General features: G+C 49.7%; 1 protein-coding gene across 2 annotated transcripts in view; it reads right to left on the bottom strand.

Moving 5' to 3' along the window:
- Positions 1-16355, bottom strand: part of HK1 (hexokinase 1) — a 126088-nt gene that overhangs the window by 36882 nt on the left and 72851 nt on the right. For both annotated transcript variants that reach the window (XM_043596513.1, XM_043596512.1), the window contains 2 exons: positions 14726-14888; positions 3162-3310 (listed from right to left, as the gene is read on the bottom strand). In XM_043596513.1, the coding sequence (XP_043452448.1) occupies positions 3162-3310; positions 14726-14888 (312 nt within the window). The remainder of the gene's footprint in view (positions 1-3161; positions 3311-14725; positions 14889-16355) is intronic.

The raw sequence follows: 16355 nt of genomic DNA, 5'->3' as shown, positions 1-16355 counted from the left end.
CTCAGACGATGGCTGCAGCCAGTGAGTCCGACTAAAGAGACACATGACCACCTTCCCTGGAGAAGCCCGGCTAAGCTTCCTGCGACCTACATTTCCAAGTAATATAAACCCATTCCTAAGTCCGTCAGCAAGCCCCGCGTCATCGGCTGTCACAAGCTCCAGGCCCCCCTGTGGCCCTCAACCGAGAGGGCTGGGTGAGAGGAAGGCCAGGCTGCAGGCAGGAAGGAGCAGGGAGAACGCAGGCTGCAGGAACGGATTCGCACGGGGGAGGCGCTGTAACCAGCTCCCAGACCCAAACGGAACACAGCCACCCCCAAGGGCTCTGTCGAGAAGGAAACGCCGCGGTTGTGAAACGCCCACAGTTCCAGGAGCCACAAGCCTGCTCAAAGAGACAGGAAGCCACCGCCACACTAAGTATGCTTGTGACCAACCAGGCGGGGAAGTTACCCGGCCTCGCTGGGCTCAAAATTTCAGGGTCTAAAAAGCACTATTTTCCCCCTCCTAACAACATGATCATGATTTTAAAAATCCCCACACAGAAATTCAGTTTCTCCAGTTGAAAATGGCAAACAATGACTAAAACAAGAATTTAAACATTTATCACTCAAAATTCCCAAAGCTAAGTGATGTTTTAAGAAAGGCTGCATTTATGCTTCCAGACTTATTAAAGCTTAAAGCTGAACTGAGCCTTTGGGATACCGCGTGTGTGTGTGTGTGTGTGTGTGTGTGTGTGTGTGTGCGTGCGTGTGGAGAGGAGGGGGAGAAAAAGATAAAGCAAATCTGGGTGAGGGCATATAGGGGAGCTCTTTGTGCTTATCTTAAAACTTTTCTATAAGTTTACTATTATTCTAGATAAAAGTGTAAAACTCTATTTAAATTCCTGCACATTACAGAACGTGGGATCACAGCCCCACGAATTCAGAACTGTTCACAGACTGTGAGTCCGGGCACAGTGGGGCCCCTGGCCTCCACCCTCCAGGCTGGTCAGAGATCTCAGAAAAATGGGCCACTAATACTTATTTCTAACTTCAAACCAAACTTCTGGAGGAGAGTTTCCTGTTTCATCCTTATTCTCAACTGCCAACCTTCTTCTTCATCCCCTGGGCCCTCCTCCTTGCCCACAGCCCTCACGCTTCCTCACCATCAAAAACTCTCGATAAAGACAATAAAGACAAGACCCAGCCTGAGGGTGTTCCACGTTGCTAAAACAGAAACATCTGGAGCCGGACTGCCTGGGTGCAGACCCCAGCTCTATCACTTATGAGCTGTGTGACCCAAGGGGCTGGTCACTTAACATCTGAGCCTCAGTTTTCTCATCTGTACAATGGGGAGAATGATGACATCTGCCCCAGAGGGTCACTGCGATGGCTAAAGGAGTCACTCTACGCAAAGTGCTTACAGCAGGGATGTGGACCTAACGAGCATCACAGAAGTATTGCTGTAAGAACACACGACCGTTACCACCATTATCACCATCCTCGTCACCTTTTCTTTGCAGACCGTTTGAAAGGGGAAGAGGAAGAGACAGACAGCAGGAAACAAAGTGATCCTGGAGCTGAGAAGACAGAGACAGAGGCTGAGAGAGAGGAGGTCCTGCGGGCACCGGAAGAAGGAAGTCACTGGGCAAGTGAATATAGCCAGTGGGCACCCTCTTGACAAGCCCTGCTCCTCAAAGGTGAAGTCACACAGCACCAGGAATGTCTTGGCCCAGGGAGAGAGTCCTGATGGTGAGGGCACCAAGCAGACGCGGCTCGACCCCGGGACGTGGGGAACAGACAGTAAGAGGTCAGTGCTGCCAAGCGCAAAGAACAGGACCCAGGGCGGGGCTGCGGGCCACCTGCACAAAGGAATAATGAGCAGCCACCGGGCGGGGTTCGGGGACCCAGCAGCTGGCAGCCCTCAGGCCCACCTCGGACGAATGGGCCAGTTTGTGCGGCCTAGTAGGGGAGGCATGGGCAGGGGAACCTCCAGGCACGGCCATCCGGTGAGTGATACACTCATTTCAGTGGCCGGCTGAGCAGCGGTTCATCTCTTCTGGCGTCTTCTTCAATGTTCTCCCTGACACGGTCGGACAAGCTCTGACCCCAAACCCCCAGGAGCAGGTCAATGGCTGGGATTAGCCCTTTTCTCTCAGACCAAAAATAAAACACAACAAAAAAACGGCAGGCAGCTTGCTCTAGGACCCACCCGCGTTAATTCAGAAACAACACACGGTCAAGAGGAGTCAAGAGGAGAAGGCTCCTGGGTCTCATCTCAAAGTCCAGCTCAGAACAAATGGGTTTTCTGGAGAACTTAGTCATGAACCTTGACGTGAACACACCCTTCCTAAAGCAAATATTTGGCAAGCTCTGAATACATATCCTGGGCAGCAGCCATGACTCAGAAGGCAAGCAACAGGCTGCAGGAGCCAGTATATCTACAGGCCCACGGCAGGAGCGGCTCCCGGGAACAGGCTAACGGGACACCGAATGACGGAAAACCGTGACCACGGGGTCCTCGGTGAGCTAGGCCCCACCACTCACCACAACCAGACAGACAGGACAAGGGGAACAGGCCCTTCTGATCATGCCCACAGCCCCTTTGCCAGCTAAGGAAGGCAGCCCTTCCCGGGGGGGCCCCATGAAAAGGAGGGGCCTCAGGTATCAAATGTGAGGGAAGGGGGTGGTGACATTCTGTACCAAGGGCTCTTTAGGAGGCTATTAAATCCGGTAGCCAGGAGCCCCTGACTAGCCCTGGGGCCATGAACTCAAATGCCTGCTGCCGCACAAGGTGACAGCCACACCCGGGGAGGCCTGGGCCCCTGGTGAGCTGGGTCAGGAGGCCAATGCCTTGGAAGAAGGGGCGTTTTCACCCACGGGCTCTGCTAAACCTGCGCTGGGGAGCCAACCCCAGGATCCTTAGAGAATGAACACATTTACCCACAGAGCTGCCGGGCTCCCTCCTCACACCTTCCACACTGTGCAAGTCCCAGTGACCCTCTCCCAGCCACCAGTTTACCCAGATGGTGGACTCTCTTTAGGTGGTCACACCCTTCCACCCAAGAGCCCCTCTCCATGTGAATCTACAAGGGACTCCTTCCAGGAACTCAGATACCAATGCTTGGGGGTCTGGCTCCTGCATGGGAGCGCACTGGGGCTGATGGGAAGGGAGCGGGGACCCACCTGGCTTCCACTGCCGTGCACGATGTTCTCCGGGGTGTCATAAATCTCGGACTCCATGTGAACATTCTGGTTTTGCTCATGATTCACTTGCACCCTCAGAATTCGAAAGGAAGACCCGCCAAGATCCAGGGCAATGAAATCTCCCTTTTCTGTTTAGGGAGACAACAGGTATCGCATCAGGTTCACGTCACAGGAAGACCCCGCACTTTTGCCAGCTTCTCGACAGGGTCTGCATCCCCCATGCAAACCTCATCCAACCACTGCCCTGGCTGGAAAGTGGGCCAGGGAAACCCTCCCAGCCTGGCATGCAGCAGGCCAGCTCCACGCAGAGGAACGCAAGGGCTGAGCTCTGTACAAAGCCTCGCTCCAGCTTCTCTAATTCCCTATCCTTCCTCCCAGACAGCACTGTTACCTATAAAATAAAAATAAAAACAGGGGGCGCCTGGGTGGCTCAGTCGGTTAAGCATCCGACTTCAGCTCATGTCATGGTTCATGAGTTTGAGCCCCACGTTGGGCTCCACACTGTCAGCACGGGGCTTGGGATTCTCTCTCTCTCTCTCTCTCAAAATAAACTTAAAAAAAATTTTTTTAATTAAAAAAAAATAAAAACAGCATTTCAACTCAGAGAAAACCCCACATCTGAGGTCTACCCCATGCCTTGAGTTCCTTCCACGTTATGGAGTTCACACCTCCACTTATTCCCCTGGGGGATTTTTTTTTTTTAATTGTGGTAAAATACACACAACATAAAATTTACCACTGCAACCATCCTTAAGTAGCATTAAATACAACGTTGTGCAACCATCACTTCCATCCATCTCCAAAACTTTTCATCACCCCTAACAGGGTCCTGAAGCTCTAGAACCATTAAACAGTCACTCCCCACTCCCCATCCCCTGGCCCCTGGTCACCACCTCTCTACCTTCTGTCACTACAGATTTGCCTCGTCTAAAGATCTCACAGAAGTGGAATCACACAATACTTGTCCTTTTGTGTCCAGCTTATTTCGCTCTGCATAGTGTCTCAAAGGTTCATTTTGTAACAGGTGTCAGAGTTTCCTGCCTTTCTGAGGCTGACATTCCACTGTATGTAGCTACGTTTGTTTATCCATTCACCTGGCAGTGGACATTTGTATTGTTTCTACCCAGGGAATGTTTTTAGCAGAAGTCCCTCTTCGTCACTTAAGAGTAACTGGCTTGATATAGTTACATCCCTCAGGTCCGATGTGTGCAGTAACTGGTGTGTGCCTGTCTTACAGATGATAAGACTGTGCACTGAGGCCACCAGACAGCAGCAAGGGAGGTGGCATGGGAAGGGTCACAAACCATTAAGCCACCATCTAACTTTCTCTACCCTGTTTCTCATTAGTAATTCTCACACACGCTTCCAAAATATCGGTTAAAATCTGTTAATTTTATTACTGATCCCCACTGTCCTAATGTATATTACACCAGGGGGGACAGCCACCCCTGACATCCTGAGCCCCACTGGTCCCCTGAAGTCTCAGTCCTATAGCAGTATAAATACAAGGCTGCTTGGGATCTCATTTTCCTAGGGAAGCATCCATAATACTCCATTTTTAGGTAACAGCACTATGGAGATATAAATCACCTTACAATTCACCCACTTAAAGTATGCGATTCAATGGTTTTTTTTTTTAATGTTTCTTTATTTTTAAGACAGACAGAGAGTGAGCAAGGGAGGAGCAGAGAGGGAGACACAGAATCTCAAGTAGGCTCCAGGCTCTGAGCTGTCAGCACAAAGCCTGATGCAGGGCTTGAACTCACAAAATGCAAGATCATGACCTGAGCTCAAGTTGGACACTTAACCGACTGAGCCACCCAGGCGCCCTTTCAATGTTTTTTAGTATATCCAGTTATACAACCATTGCCACAAACCAGTTTTAGAATGCTTTCATCGCCTCAAAAAGAAAATCCTTCACTGCTTCTCAAGCAAGCCCCTCTCTCCCCATTGTCCTTAACAACCATTAATCTATACTCCGTCTCCACAGATTTGTCTTTTCTGGACAGTTCCTGTGAATGGAATCCCCATAGTAGGTGGCCTCTTGTGGCCAGCCTCTTACACTTAGCAAAACATTTCTAAGGTTCATCATGTTGTCACATGGCCAAATAATAATCCACCGTATGGATGTACCTCATTTCATTTACCCATTTGTCTGTTGATGGGGGTTGTTTCTACCTTTTGGCTATCACAAATAACACTGCCATGAATATTTCTGCACGAGTTCTTGTGTGGCCCTGTCTTTATCTCCTTTGGGTATACACCTAGAAGAAGGGTTGCTCTGTCAAATGTTTAACTTTCTGAGGAACCATCACTGGTTTCTGAAGCAGGTCCACCAGCTTCCATCCCACCAGTGATACGTGATGTTTCCAATTTCTCTACATCCTCAATACTAATTATCATCTTATTTTATTTTGACTTGCATGTCTCTGGCTAATGACAATGAGCACCTTTTGTCAGGTGCTTCTTGGCCATTTTTCACCTTCTTTGGAGAAATGTCTATTCAGATCCCCTGGCTTGTTTGAAAACTTGGGTTGTCTTTTAAGTGTTGAGTTGTGAGAGTTCTTCATGTTCTAGACGTGAGCACCTATCAGATACATGACTTGTAAATATGTTCTCTCATACTGTGGGTTGTCTTTTCACTTTTTTGATGGTGACTTATGAAGCATAAAAGTTGTTCCTTTGAACAAAGTACAACGTATCTATTTTCTTTTGTTGGTTGTGCTTTTGTGGTCATATCTGAGAAGCCACTGCCAAATCCAGGGTCACAGAGATTCGCAACTAGGTTTTCTGCTAAGAGTTTTACAGTTTCAGCTCTTAAATGTAGGGATTTGACCCATTTTGAGTTGATTTTTCTCTACAGTGTGAGGTAGGGATCCAAGCTACTTCTTTTACATGTGGATATCCAGTTGTCCCAGTGCCATTTGCTGAAAAGATTGTTCTTTCCTTCATTAAACAGTCTTGGCACCTTTGTCAAAGATCAAGAGACCAACAAAGGGTTTCTGAACTCTCAATTCTTTTTTTTTCCCCAATTTTGAGACATAAATGACATACTGAACTCTCGATTCTGATCCACTGATCTATTATCCTGTGTCAGTACCACGGTGTTGTGATTAACGTGGCTTTGTAGTAAAATCTGAAACCTGGAAGTAAAAGTCCTCCAACTTGGTTCTTTTTCAAGATCGTTTTGGCTATTCTGGGTCCCTTGGGGTTTTTTTATTTTATTTTTTAAGGTAATGTTTAAAAAAAAAAAAAAAAAGCTTGTATTTGATGCACGTTTGTATCTGATTCCACCAACCTGTAAGCTGACACACTGCTCTATTTCTGGAACATAGAACGGTGTCTGACACACGGTAAGAGCTCAACAAATACTTGGACTAATGCGGGTGGGAAAGGAGTCAATGAACGAACCAAATGGTTGAATTTTCACCATTCTTACCCTTCCAAGTTCCTGGAGGGGAAAACCTGGGCTTCTGTGCGTCTATCCATGGCACCCAGGGGAGCTCAATAAATGCTTGGTAGCTACTTGATCATGGGGGTTGGTGGCCCAGTCATCCATCCATTCATTCATTCATTCACTCAAGGAACCCTGCTTATTGCTCATTAAGCACAAAGCAGTGATGCGCCACTGGTTGGCTGGTTTCTTAAATAACAGAATTAACGGAGAATTATTCGTCTATATCATACAATTCATCCATTTTCTCTTTTTTTTTTAAGTTTTTGTTTGCATTCCAGTTCTTTACAAGTCACCCGTTTTAAAGTGTAGAATTCAGTGGTTTTTAGTATATTTACAGGGTTGTGCAACCATCACCACCATCTAATTTTAGAACATTTTCAGCATCCCCAAAACAAACTCTGTACCCACGAGCAGTCACTCTCCACTTCCTGCCAACCCGTCTTATCCACCAACAACCATGAATCTGCTGTCTGCCTCTACAGATGTGCCTACTCTGGACATTTCATATCAACAGGTGGTCTCTGGTGGATGCTTCTTTCACCTACTACACATGACTTGCTTTCAAGGCTCAACTGTGTTGCAGCAGGTATCAGCACCTCATCCCTTTCTATGACTGAATTATAGTCCATAATGTGAATATACCACACGATGCCACTGGTCTTAAATTGCTTCTATGGTCCAAAGGCAGCTGACCAAGGGAGAATGTGGGAAGTAGGGGGTCACAGATTTGTAGGGAATTCTGACCCTGACTTTGTGGGTTGTTCAAATCAGTTTACAATTTCCTTTGCTTCTTCTTTTTTTTTTTTTTTAAGGTTTTATTTTTAAGTAATTTCTACACCCACCGTGGGGCTCGAGCTTACAACCCCGAGATCAAGAGTCATACGCTCTACCTACTGAACCAGCCAGGAGCCCCTGTTTAGAGTTGTCTTGCAGCTCCCATCAGAACCCTAACCCCCATGGTGCTCACTGCTACCCAGTTAAAAAAAAACTGGCTCCAGCATGAGGTAGCTCCTCCCTGGAGGATGAATCACTAGAATATCGAAAGTACTTTATTTGACCCTCAGTTAACATGCATCGAGCCTTTCCGCACTCCAGGTGTTAAGTGCTTCATACGCATCATTTTAAACTCCCTCAAGCCTATGCGGTGGGTACTGCTGTGATATCCCCATTTTTGCAGGTAAGCAAGTAAAGGCTGGGAGGGGTTAGGCGATTAGCCCGAGCACCCAGCCGGTAAGCGGCGAGCCAGGACGTGAATCCAAAGCTCAGGTTCATAACCATTGGTTCAAACCGCCTGCTGGACAGACCTCGTGGACGAGGATCCCCACGGCTGACGACAGTGGAGTGAGGCTTTAGCACGGTAAGAATGGCTACCTTTCTTGCTGGGGTTCCTCAACATCCATGACTCCTTGCAGCTTTCGGTTTTGTTCTGCTTTGTTCTTACACGGATTTTTACATCGTAACTTACAAAAAGAAATAGCATGACCAATTTTTCGGTCGCTGGCCTGGTCAAAAGTCTCGTTTTCAGCTGACTCAGAGGCCTACGTGAAAGCAGGTTCTTGCGCTCAAGTTCCAGGTGCCTGTGGGGGGGTGGGGGGGGGGCTCCTGTTTACTGGTATCAGTGTCAACACAGCAAGTAAGAGCTCTGAGCCCCTGATGCAGGAAGGGGTCAGGTTTCAGGCAGCAGCTCTGCAGGACCCAGACCTGAAGCTTTTCAAGCAGGATAAGTGAAAATGACCTCGCTGCCGATAAGATAACCCGGGAGGAATCTGGTCTTAGGGCACATAGGGCCGGGCCCCACTTCTGCAGCTCTGCCCCATCCCAGCCTCCCACGGTGGTCTGTCCACCCCAGCTCTCCACGGCTCCTTTTTTTAACAAGCACAGGCCAACAGGGCCCCAGGAGGTTAGGGTCAGAGACGGCAACCAGAAAAGGTGGCCTTGAGATGTCAAGACAACACTCAATACTGGACACTCGGCACACCTGCAAGCGGGAGTCGACAGATTCGGTTGGGGGGGGGGGGGGGCTTTCTCTGAAGGCAGTTTACAAGGGGTCATTGTCAAGCCCAGTGCAGTTCCCGATCCTTCCCTGAGCATGACCCCGGTTCCAGGGTGTGTTTATGATCGCTAAAACAAATGGCAGCTGGCACCTCCTTCTGTAAATCATATTTGCAGCTCAGGCGACACGGGACAAATATTAACTCATCTTCTCGGTGGATGGAGAAGGAAGCTCCAACCCATCCAGCTGAACGGCCTGCTCGCGGTTACCCCTCTGGCAAGGCCAGAGCCCCTCCCTTTCCTCGGAGGCTCATACACTTGCAAATATATTTGACGCCCGTTATTTTTACGTGTATATGTCTTATCTTTCTCAGTTGGATGATCAGCAACTTGAAGCCAAGGGCAATACTGAACAGGCTAACTTCCTTCCCCCAGTGCTAAGTCTTGCACACAGCAGGCCACCAGCGTTTGCTGCTAGTTCAAAAGAACTGCCTGGGTCAAATGCATGTCTGTTTGGTCCTATTCTCTGCCAGACAAAAGACACCCCGGAAAGACGGCATCAGCTGGGAAGGGCCTTCCCAAAGAACTCTTTTTTTTTTTTTCTTTTTTTTTTTCAACGTTTATTTATTTTTGGGACAGAGAGAGACAGAGCATGAACGGGGGAGGGGCAGAGAGAGAGGGAGACACAGAATCGGAAACAGGCTCCAGGCTCCGAGCCATCAGCCCAGAGCCCGACGCGGGGCTCGAACTCCCGGACCGCGAGATCGTGACCTGGCTGAAGTCGGAGGCTTAACCGACTGCGCCACCCAGGCGCCCCATCCCAAAGAACTCTTACAAAGTTACTTAGGAGATGGCAACCGTGTGAAGGAGGACGAGGACCCACTGTTAAGGCTCATGGTGGTTTGCAGTTTCCAAAGCATTTCCACTTGATCCTCCACAGCCCTGTGAGGCAGGGAAAGGAGGCTTATCGTGCCCATTTTACAGATGAGGAAGCAGGAGGCTTAAAGAAGTTGACTCCTCGGAGGTCAGACAGATAGTGAGCAGCAGAGCCAGAGATTAATCCAGTGTTCTGGACTTTTCCCCCTCTTTAATTTCAAGTTCAGCTTCTTTTCTTTTTTTTTTTTAATGTTTATTTTCTATTTTTGAGAGAGAGAGAGAGAGTGCGCGCACCCACATGAGTGAGAGAGGGGCCGAGAGAGAGGGAGACACAGAATCCGAAGCAGGCTCCGGGCTCTGAGCTGTCAGCACAGAGCCAGATGCGGGACTCGAACCCAGGAACTGCGAGATCATGACCTGAGCCGAAGTCGGACGCTTAACAGACTGAGCCACCCAGGTGCTCCAGTTCAGCTTCTTTTTATAGCACCGGGCTTCACTCCAACTACCTCTTCAAATCTTTGGCCTCAACCTTACTTCCTGCCCCTGCTGCCTCCTACCTGCAACTTCTTCCCCACACTTCCCATTCCCACTGAACCCAGGAGAACCACTCTTCCAGAGAAGGCTCATTAAACAAAGCATCTGAAGGGTCCCCTGGCAACTCTCCACTTTATAATGACTGCCACTATTCCCCGCACATCATGGGAAACAAACATGGGGACAGATGTCTCTCTCGAGCCCAGGCCTGCACTGGATGGAGAACATTTCTTCATGAAATGCCCACCTTTGCCCTGCCGAACAAATTGAGCCTGTACGTGAGATACAAGGGCTTTCCCTCCTGGTCTGCAATCCAGCTACTTGATGGGAGTTCTACACCTTTATCAAAAACCCACCAGAATGCTACACATGCAGATTTCACAGAGGGAGAGAGTTTCTGAGATGATCCAATCCTCTTTCCAGAGAAGGGAACAGAGACAGAAAGCTAAGCAATGGCCCAAATGCCATGGGAACAGAAAGAGTATTTTCTTTCCTTTGACCAGAGAGTAGTCCTATGTATACCTGGGGGTCCAAAAAATTAACTGTGAACACACCACAAATCAAAGATTTTCTAACTTATCCGTTGGGTAAAGAGCCTGCTTGGAACCAGGAGGCAGAAAGAGGGAAACATATTCAATCAATTTACCCTCAAAAGCCTTGCAATCAAATTGGTATTTTTCCAGTATCCTTACTAATAAATACGAAGAGAAAAAGGGGAGGTTTTATGAACGAGACACAGAGTGAGCCAGGTCTTCTGAGGGAAGCTAGACACAGAGGGCCAGCTATCCCCGGGACTGGCAGCTCTGAAAAGGGACTTCTGTTTAGCTAAGTCACCAAAGTAAAAAGGCTCCAACAATATCTTCCTTCTTTAAAAAAAAAAAAATTTTTTTAATGTTTATGTTTATTTTTGAGACAGAGAAAGACAGAGCATGAACGGGGGAGGGGCAGAGAGAGAGGGAGACCCAGAATCGGAAGTGGGCTCCAGGCTCTGAGCCATCAGCCCAGAGCCTGACGCAGGGCTCGAACTCACAGACCGCGAGATCGTGACCTGAGCCGAAGTCAGACGCTCAACTGACTGAGCCACCCAGGCGCCCCAGGATCTTCCTTCTTTTATTTATTATTCATACCTTTTCTATTCCAGAAAGGATACGCGGCAGCTGAAAGCCACTTTAGGGTTTAAAAAAAAAAAAAAAATTAACGTATAGATTACTGAAGAGCAATTAAAGAAAAACCACTGCCCATAAAAAGTGTCCAAAGGAGAAACAAATAATAAAAATGTACTGATACATTTCCAAAAAATCAGCAGAGTTTCAAGACACTGCGTCCAGTCCCCAGGGTCAAGGTCAGCAGGAAAAGGAAAGGTTTGTTTCTCCCTTTGACTTGGAAGTCACATCACCCTGAACAGGCAGGGGTGTCTCTCCACCTCGCTGAGTCCAATTTATCCCTCAGTGGTTTGGGATTACCGCTAATTCTGTCGCTGGCTAATTATACAGATGAAGCAGTGATTAACATTTAAAAAGGGAACAGCGCCGTGGTTTACTATCCAGGAGACCCGCTTTCTGGCTACTCCAGGGGACCTCCTGGTTCTTGGTTGATAAAGGACTGCAAGGGAGGTGACAGCGGAGCATTTCTGTCACAAAGGGGCAAGGAGTGGACTGGGGTCAGGTACGCGAGGCCTTGGCATCAATGTCAACGCCTGTGTGGGGCTGTGGGGTCCGTTCCAAATGCAGTGTGGGCCCCGGGGCATATGAACTGAGCCCAACCATGAATATAAGATACAGTTATAAGGAGAAAGGCTATAGGATGTGTTAGGGCTGCACTGTGTCCTCCAAAAAGATACACCGAAGCCCTAACCCTTGGGACCCGGAAATGAGACCTGATTTGGAAACAAGGTCTTTGCAGATGTAATCAGGTTAAGATGAGGTCCTTGGTGTGGGGCCTAATCTGACCGGGATCCCTGTAAGAGGAAAATGCCATGATGCAGTGCCACAGGCAGGGACCGGAGAGGCACGGCTGCCAGCCCAGGACTTGCAGGTCTGCTCGAAGGACCGCCTGCCACCAGCAGAAGCCAGAAGACAAGGGGAGGGGGCAGGGCTGGACGGGTGAGGCAGGGAGAGGCGCTGAGTGCAAATGGGCAGACCCAGGCCCCGCACAGGAAGGGGGGCCTCGTCGCTCAGGACTTTGGTTTCACCTCCTCGTCCTTCGGTTAGCACTTCTCAGAGGCCCTAAACAGTTGGCCCCGTCCACACTGGAGAAGAGAGAGACTCAAAGGGAGGTATGGGGCCCAGGCTGCTGGTTCCCGTGGAACAAACCCCAGGACGGCGTCCCCCCGCGTGGCGTACTACCTGCCACGCGTGTCATCGCGCTTAGGACACTGCCGTCAGACGCATCATTGTTTTACGCAGCACGAAGAAAGAATGAACACAGCCAATAAGGCTTTCTAAGTTGCAACGACAGCACGACGCACCGCTGGTTTCGGAGACATTCAAATTAAAAAGTGTCTCAAGATAGATGAAATACGGAAGAGAAGATCAAAGGTGAGGGGGAAAGGCAGGTAAGCCAGGTTAAACAGATTGCTTTCCTGCAGGACTGCTCAGGGCCTTAAGCGTCTTGGCAACCGTTAGGAGTGTCTGAGAGAGGCCTGCACAGTGTTTTTCCCACCCGAGTCTGAATTCTGGGCCTTATTTTGAAAAGTCGCTGATGGGGGCAAACGGCTAGATCTCGAGCATAGCTGGATCACCCTTTAAAGACCCTCAAGTCCAGAAATGGTTTCTGAGAGGGTGAGGGAGCGCACTGCCTGCTGACATTCGGTCCTGGAATGACATATGGTCCTTGGATATGTTAGCCCTGGGCCAGTCACATGGGATCAGGTGCCCCGCGGGCATCAGGTATCCTTCTGAGCTCTCCCAAGCAGAGTCAGAGCAGCAGCCCTCGGGGACTGCCCACACCCCCGTTACCTCCCCTCCCTCTTCTTTTAGCTGGAAGCAGGCACAGCCATGCCTCTCCCACAGAACTCCACTAACCCTGGAAAGGCTCAATGCTCCCAGATGTGGGTGCCATCCGGAGCTGGGAGAAAGCAGGAGCGAACCGCAAAGCCAGAGCTATCAGAACAAAACCCAGGGCCTACCACAGTCCCATTGCTGAGGACCAGAATTTCTTCAGTCATTATTTAAAGGTCAAGACTGCCGGTACCAATACCTCAAGGAAAACAAGAAGATGGAGGTGGAATGGGATTCAAATAGGAAACGCAAGAGATCCGAATGCCAATGTGTACAGGAAGCAAGCCCCACCTGTGGCCACAGAGCAGAGCACCCGCCCTTCATCAGCAGCCGAATCTCTTTCGGGACTTCTAAAGAGCCCTGCAGGCACAGGGGGCCTTTCCCACTGTGGCGAGTCTGCTCCGACAAGCTGCGCACCTGCCCGTCCTTTGTGAACAGCAACAGCAGCCTTCCTGACATCCACGTTGCAGGCTGCGTACTGGAGGCTCCAAATCGACGCTTTCAACTCGCCTCCAGGGGCGCCTGGGTGGCTCAGTCAGTTAAGCGTCCGACTTCGGCTCAGGTCATGGTCTCGCGGTCTGTGAGTTCGAGCCCCGCGTCAGGCTCTGTGCTGACAGCTCGGAGCCTGCTTCGGATTCTGTGTCTCCCTTTCTCTCTGCCCCTCCCCCACTCACAGTCTCTCTCTCTCTCTCTCTCTCTCTCTCTCTCTCTCCTTCAAAAATAAAAAATAACATTAAAAAAAAAAATTCGCCTCCAGAGCAGGGCAGCAACAGCAGGCGTGTGTGAGGGCCATGGTCTCGGGGTGTGTACTCGCAACCCCCAGAGAAACTTGACTTCCCCACAATCCCTCTCCCTCTCTCGTACGCAGGAGGTAAGCCCCAGGCTAGAGCACGGAACACCACTCAGAGCAGGATTCCCATGGGTGTGCCAAGCTGGGCCAGGCCCAGCACCCGCCCCTGCCAGACAGAACAGCCTCCACCGAGCATGCCAAGCTGTGCCCTCCCAGCCTCCACTCTGCCAAGCGCAGGAGTTAAGGCCACTGCTCTGGGGAAGGGGTACTGACAATCCACAGGGAGCTCCCAACTCCCCCTTGTGGGACATGAACCCCACAGATGCACACTCACAGGGGAATTTTTTCCTTCAATTCTACCTCCCCTCGACACTTCTCTGCTTTAGGGGCTCCCTTGATTTAGCATCTAGAAAAATTTTTTAGATGGGGACTTGAATCTCCCCACCTGGCCACTGGGATTGCTACTTCTCTGAAGGGAGGTCTTGGTGCCCTGAGGAAGAGATTTTCCTAAAACGAACTCTTCATTTGTTCTGGAGCCTTTCATGTTCTAGAGACATAAGAGCAACCCACACAGCATCTGTAAGATCCATATACACTATGCCTTCCTATCATAAGCCACTAGACTGTCAGTCCAACGAGGGCAGGCCAGCCTTGTCCAACCACGGTATCCCCAGTGCCTGGCACATGGTAGGTAGGCATATGTTAGATGGATGGATGGACAGGTGGATGGATGGATGGAGGATGGATGGGAGAACAGACGGAGGAATGAACGAATGAATTCATTAATGAATGACCGAGTGAAGGAGTAAATGAATGAACAAATGAATAAAAGTAGGAAGGATGTCTTCACAGAGAATTCAGCCCTCACAGCCCAATCTCTGGGTGAGAGACTCACCTGAACCATCAGGAATAGACCTGACAAACGTTGGCAACATCTTCACTGTGGCTGTTGGATTAAAATCCCGGGAGAGGCCATTCTTCATCTCCTTCTTGAACCGAGTCATGATATCTATCAGAGTTTCATCGGAGAGCCGCATGGCATAGAGATACTTGTCAATCTGGGGGGAGGATGAGAAGGAAGGAGAGTGAGGTCAAGGCTGAGGTATCCGCCTGTCTAAGACAACCCAGATCCCACAAACTCTGACCACATGATGGGAAGTCATTCAAACGCCATCAGCCATGTTGCTCAGAGCAGTCTTGCAAATGCACTGAGCCCCAGGTCTTCCTCCACATGACTCCTTCCCTCTGTGAAAAGTGGCTGGCTCGTCCTCAAATGGATAGTAGTGTCACAGAGATTAAGAACGAGGGTGCCAGAGCCAGCCACACAGGGTTCAAATCCCAGCACCATCACTGAACGGCTGTGTGAATTTCCATTTCCTCAACTGAAAAACTGAGATGATAAATAGAGCCTCACTCACAGACATGAGTTTTAAGATCAGATGAAATGGAGGTGCTGTGTTCTGAGAATACAGAGGGTGCCCAGTAAACATCAGCTGTTGGTGTTTATGGGACACAGTGGTGCTGGTGGGTTTCCTTGGGCATGATTTCTAGGTAGGTGGAAACAGAGGCCACAGGGCTGGAATCCTTCAGGACATGGGGCAGCCAGCCCAGAGCAGAGAGACCTCAACCCCACCATCCCCAGAAGGTATGGAGACAACCCGCAGACTCCCATGCCCATGGGCCAGGGCCAACGTGACCATATGTCCAAGTCCTTCCAAGTACTGACCCAACCTGCTGCCCTTCCTGGGCTCCCCATTCTCCTCAAAGTTACAAAGCTCCTAACCTCACGCTCCTTGAAGCGTCAGTCACTGGTTGTTCTTCCTTCATAGTATCTTCCCATTTATTCCCTCAAAAAGTATTTATCGGGCACCTCTGATGTGCTCAGCTCTAAGTCGCCTTATCCCACCATTCATTCTTTCGGTGACTCTTTGGCAATACGAAGCCCTGACAGCCATGTGTCTGGACTCATTCCTGATTCCTGATTCCTCAGTCACTCACCGTAATGGTTTTCCATCCTCAGTCTCCCTCCCTCCCAACCCATCCTGTATGCCACTGCCACATCCACCTTCTTAAAATGCAACCCTGGTTGGTTCATCCTCTTGCTCAAAGCTTTGCAACGTCCTCCCACGTCCAAGGCACCCAACACTCTCCAGGTGTGGCTTCATGCTCTCTCAACTCTGGCCTAAACACCTCCACCATTCCTGGTGGGTCCCTGGGCTTTCCCACTGCAAAGCCCTTTCTTCTCTTCCCAGCTATCTAAATCTCACCTATCCTTCCAGGTGCAGATCAAATCTCAGCTCCTCCTGCAGATGTTGGGGTTCCTCGGACTGGCGAGAACCCCTCCCTCGGCACTGATCTCTCTGCAGAGCATAGCCTGGGCCCTAGCTTTCTGCACCTGTCACCTTTACAGCGTCTGCTCCATTCACCTTGACCTCCCAGTGCCTTGCACGCAGCCTTGCACACAGAAGGCTTCCGGTGGGTGGAGAGACAAGATTTATGACCCAATGAGGCTGAAAAGACCTTGA

Source organism: Prionailurus bengalensis, chromosome D2, assembly GCF_016509475.1.
Source record: "Prionailurus bengalensis isolate Pbe53 chromosome D2, Fcat_Pben_1.1_paternal_pri, whole genome shotgun sequence".
NCBI classification, from domain to species: domain Eukaryota; kingdom Metazoa; phylum Chordata; class Mammalia; order Carnivora; family Felidae; genus Prionailurus; species Prionailurus bengalensis.
Note: the sequence above shows the minus strand (reverse complement) of the source record. Positions and strands in the feature narration are given on the sequence as shown.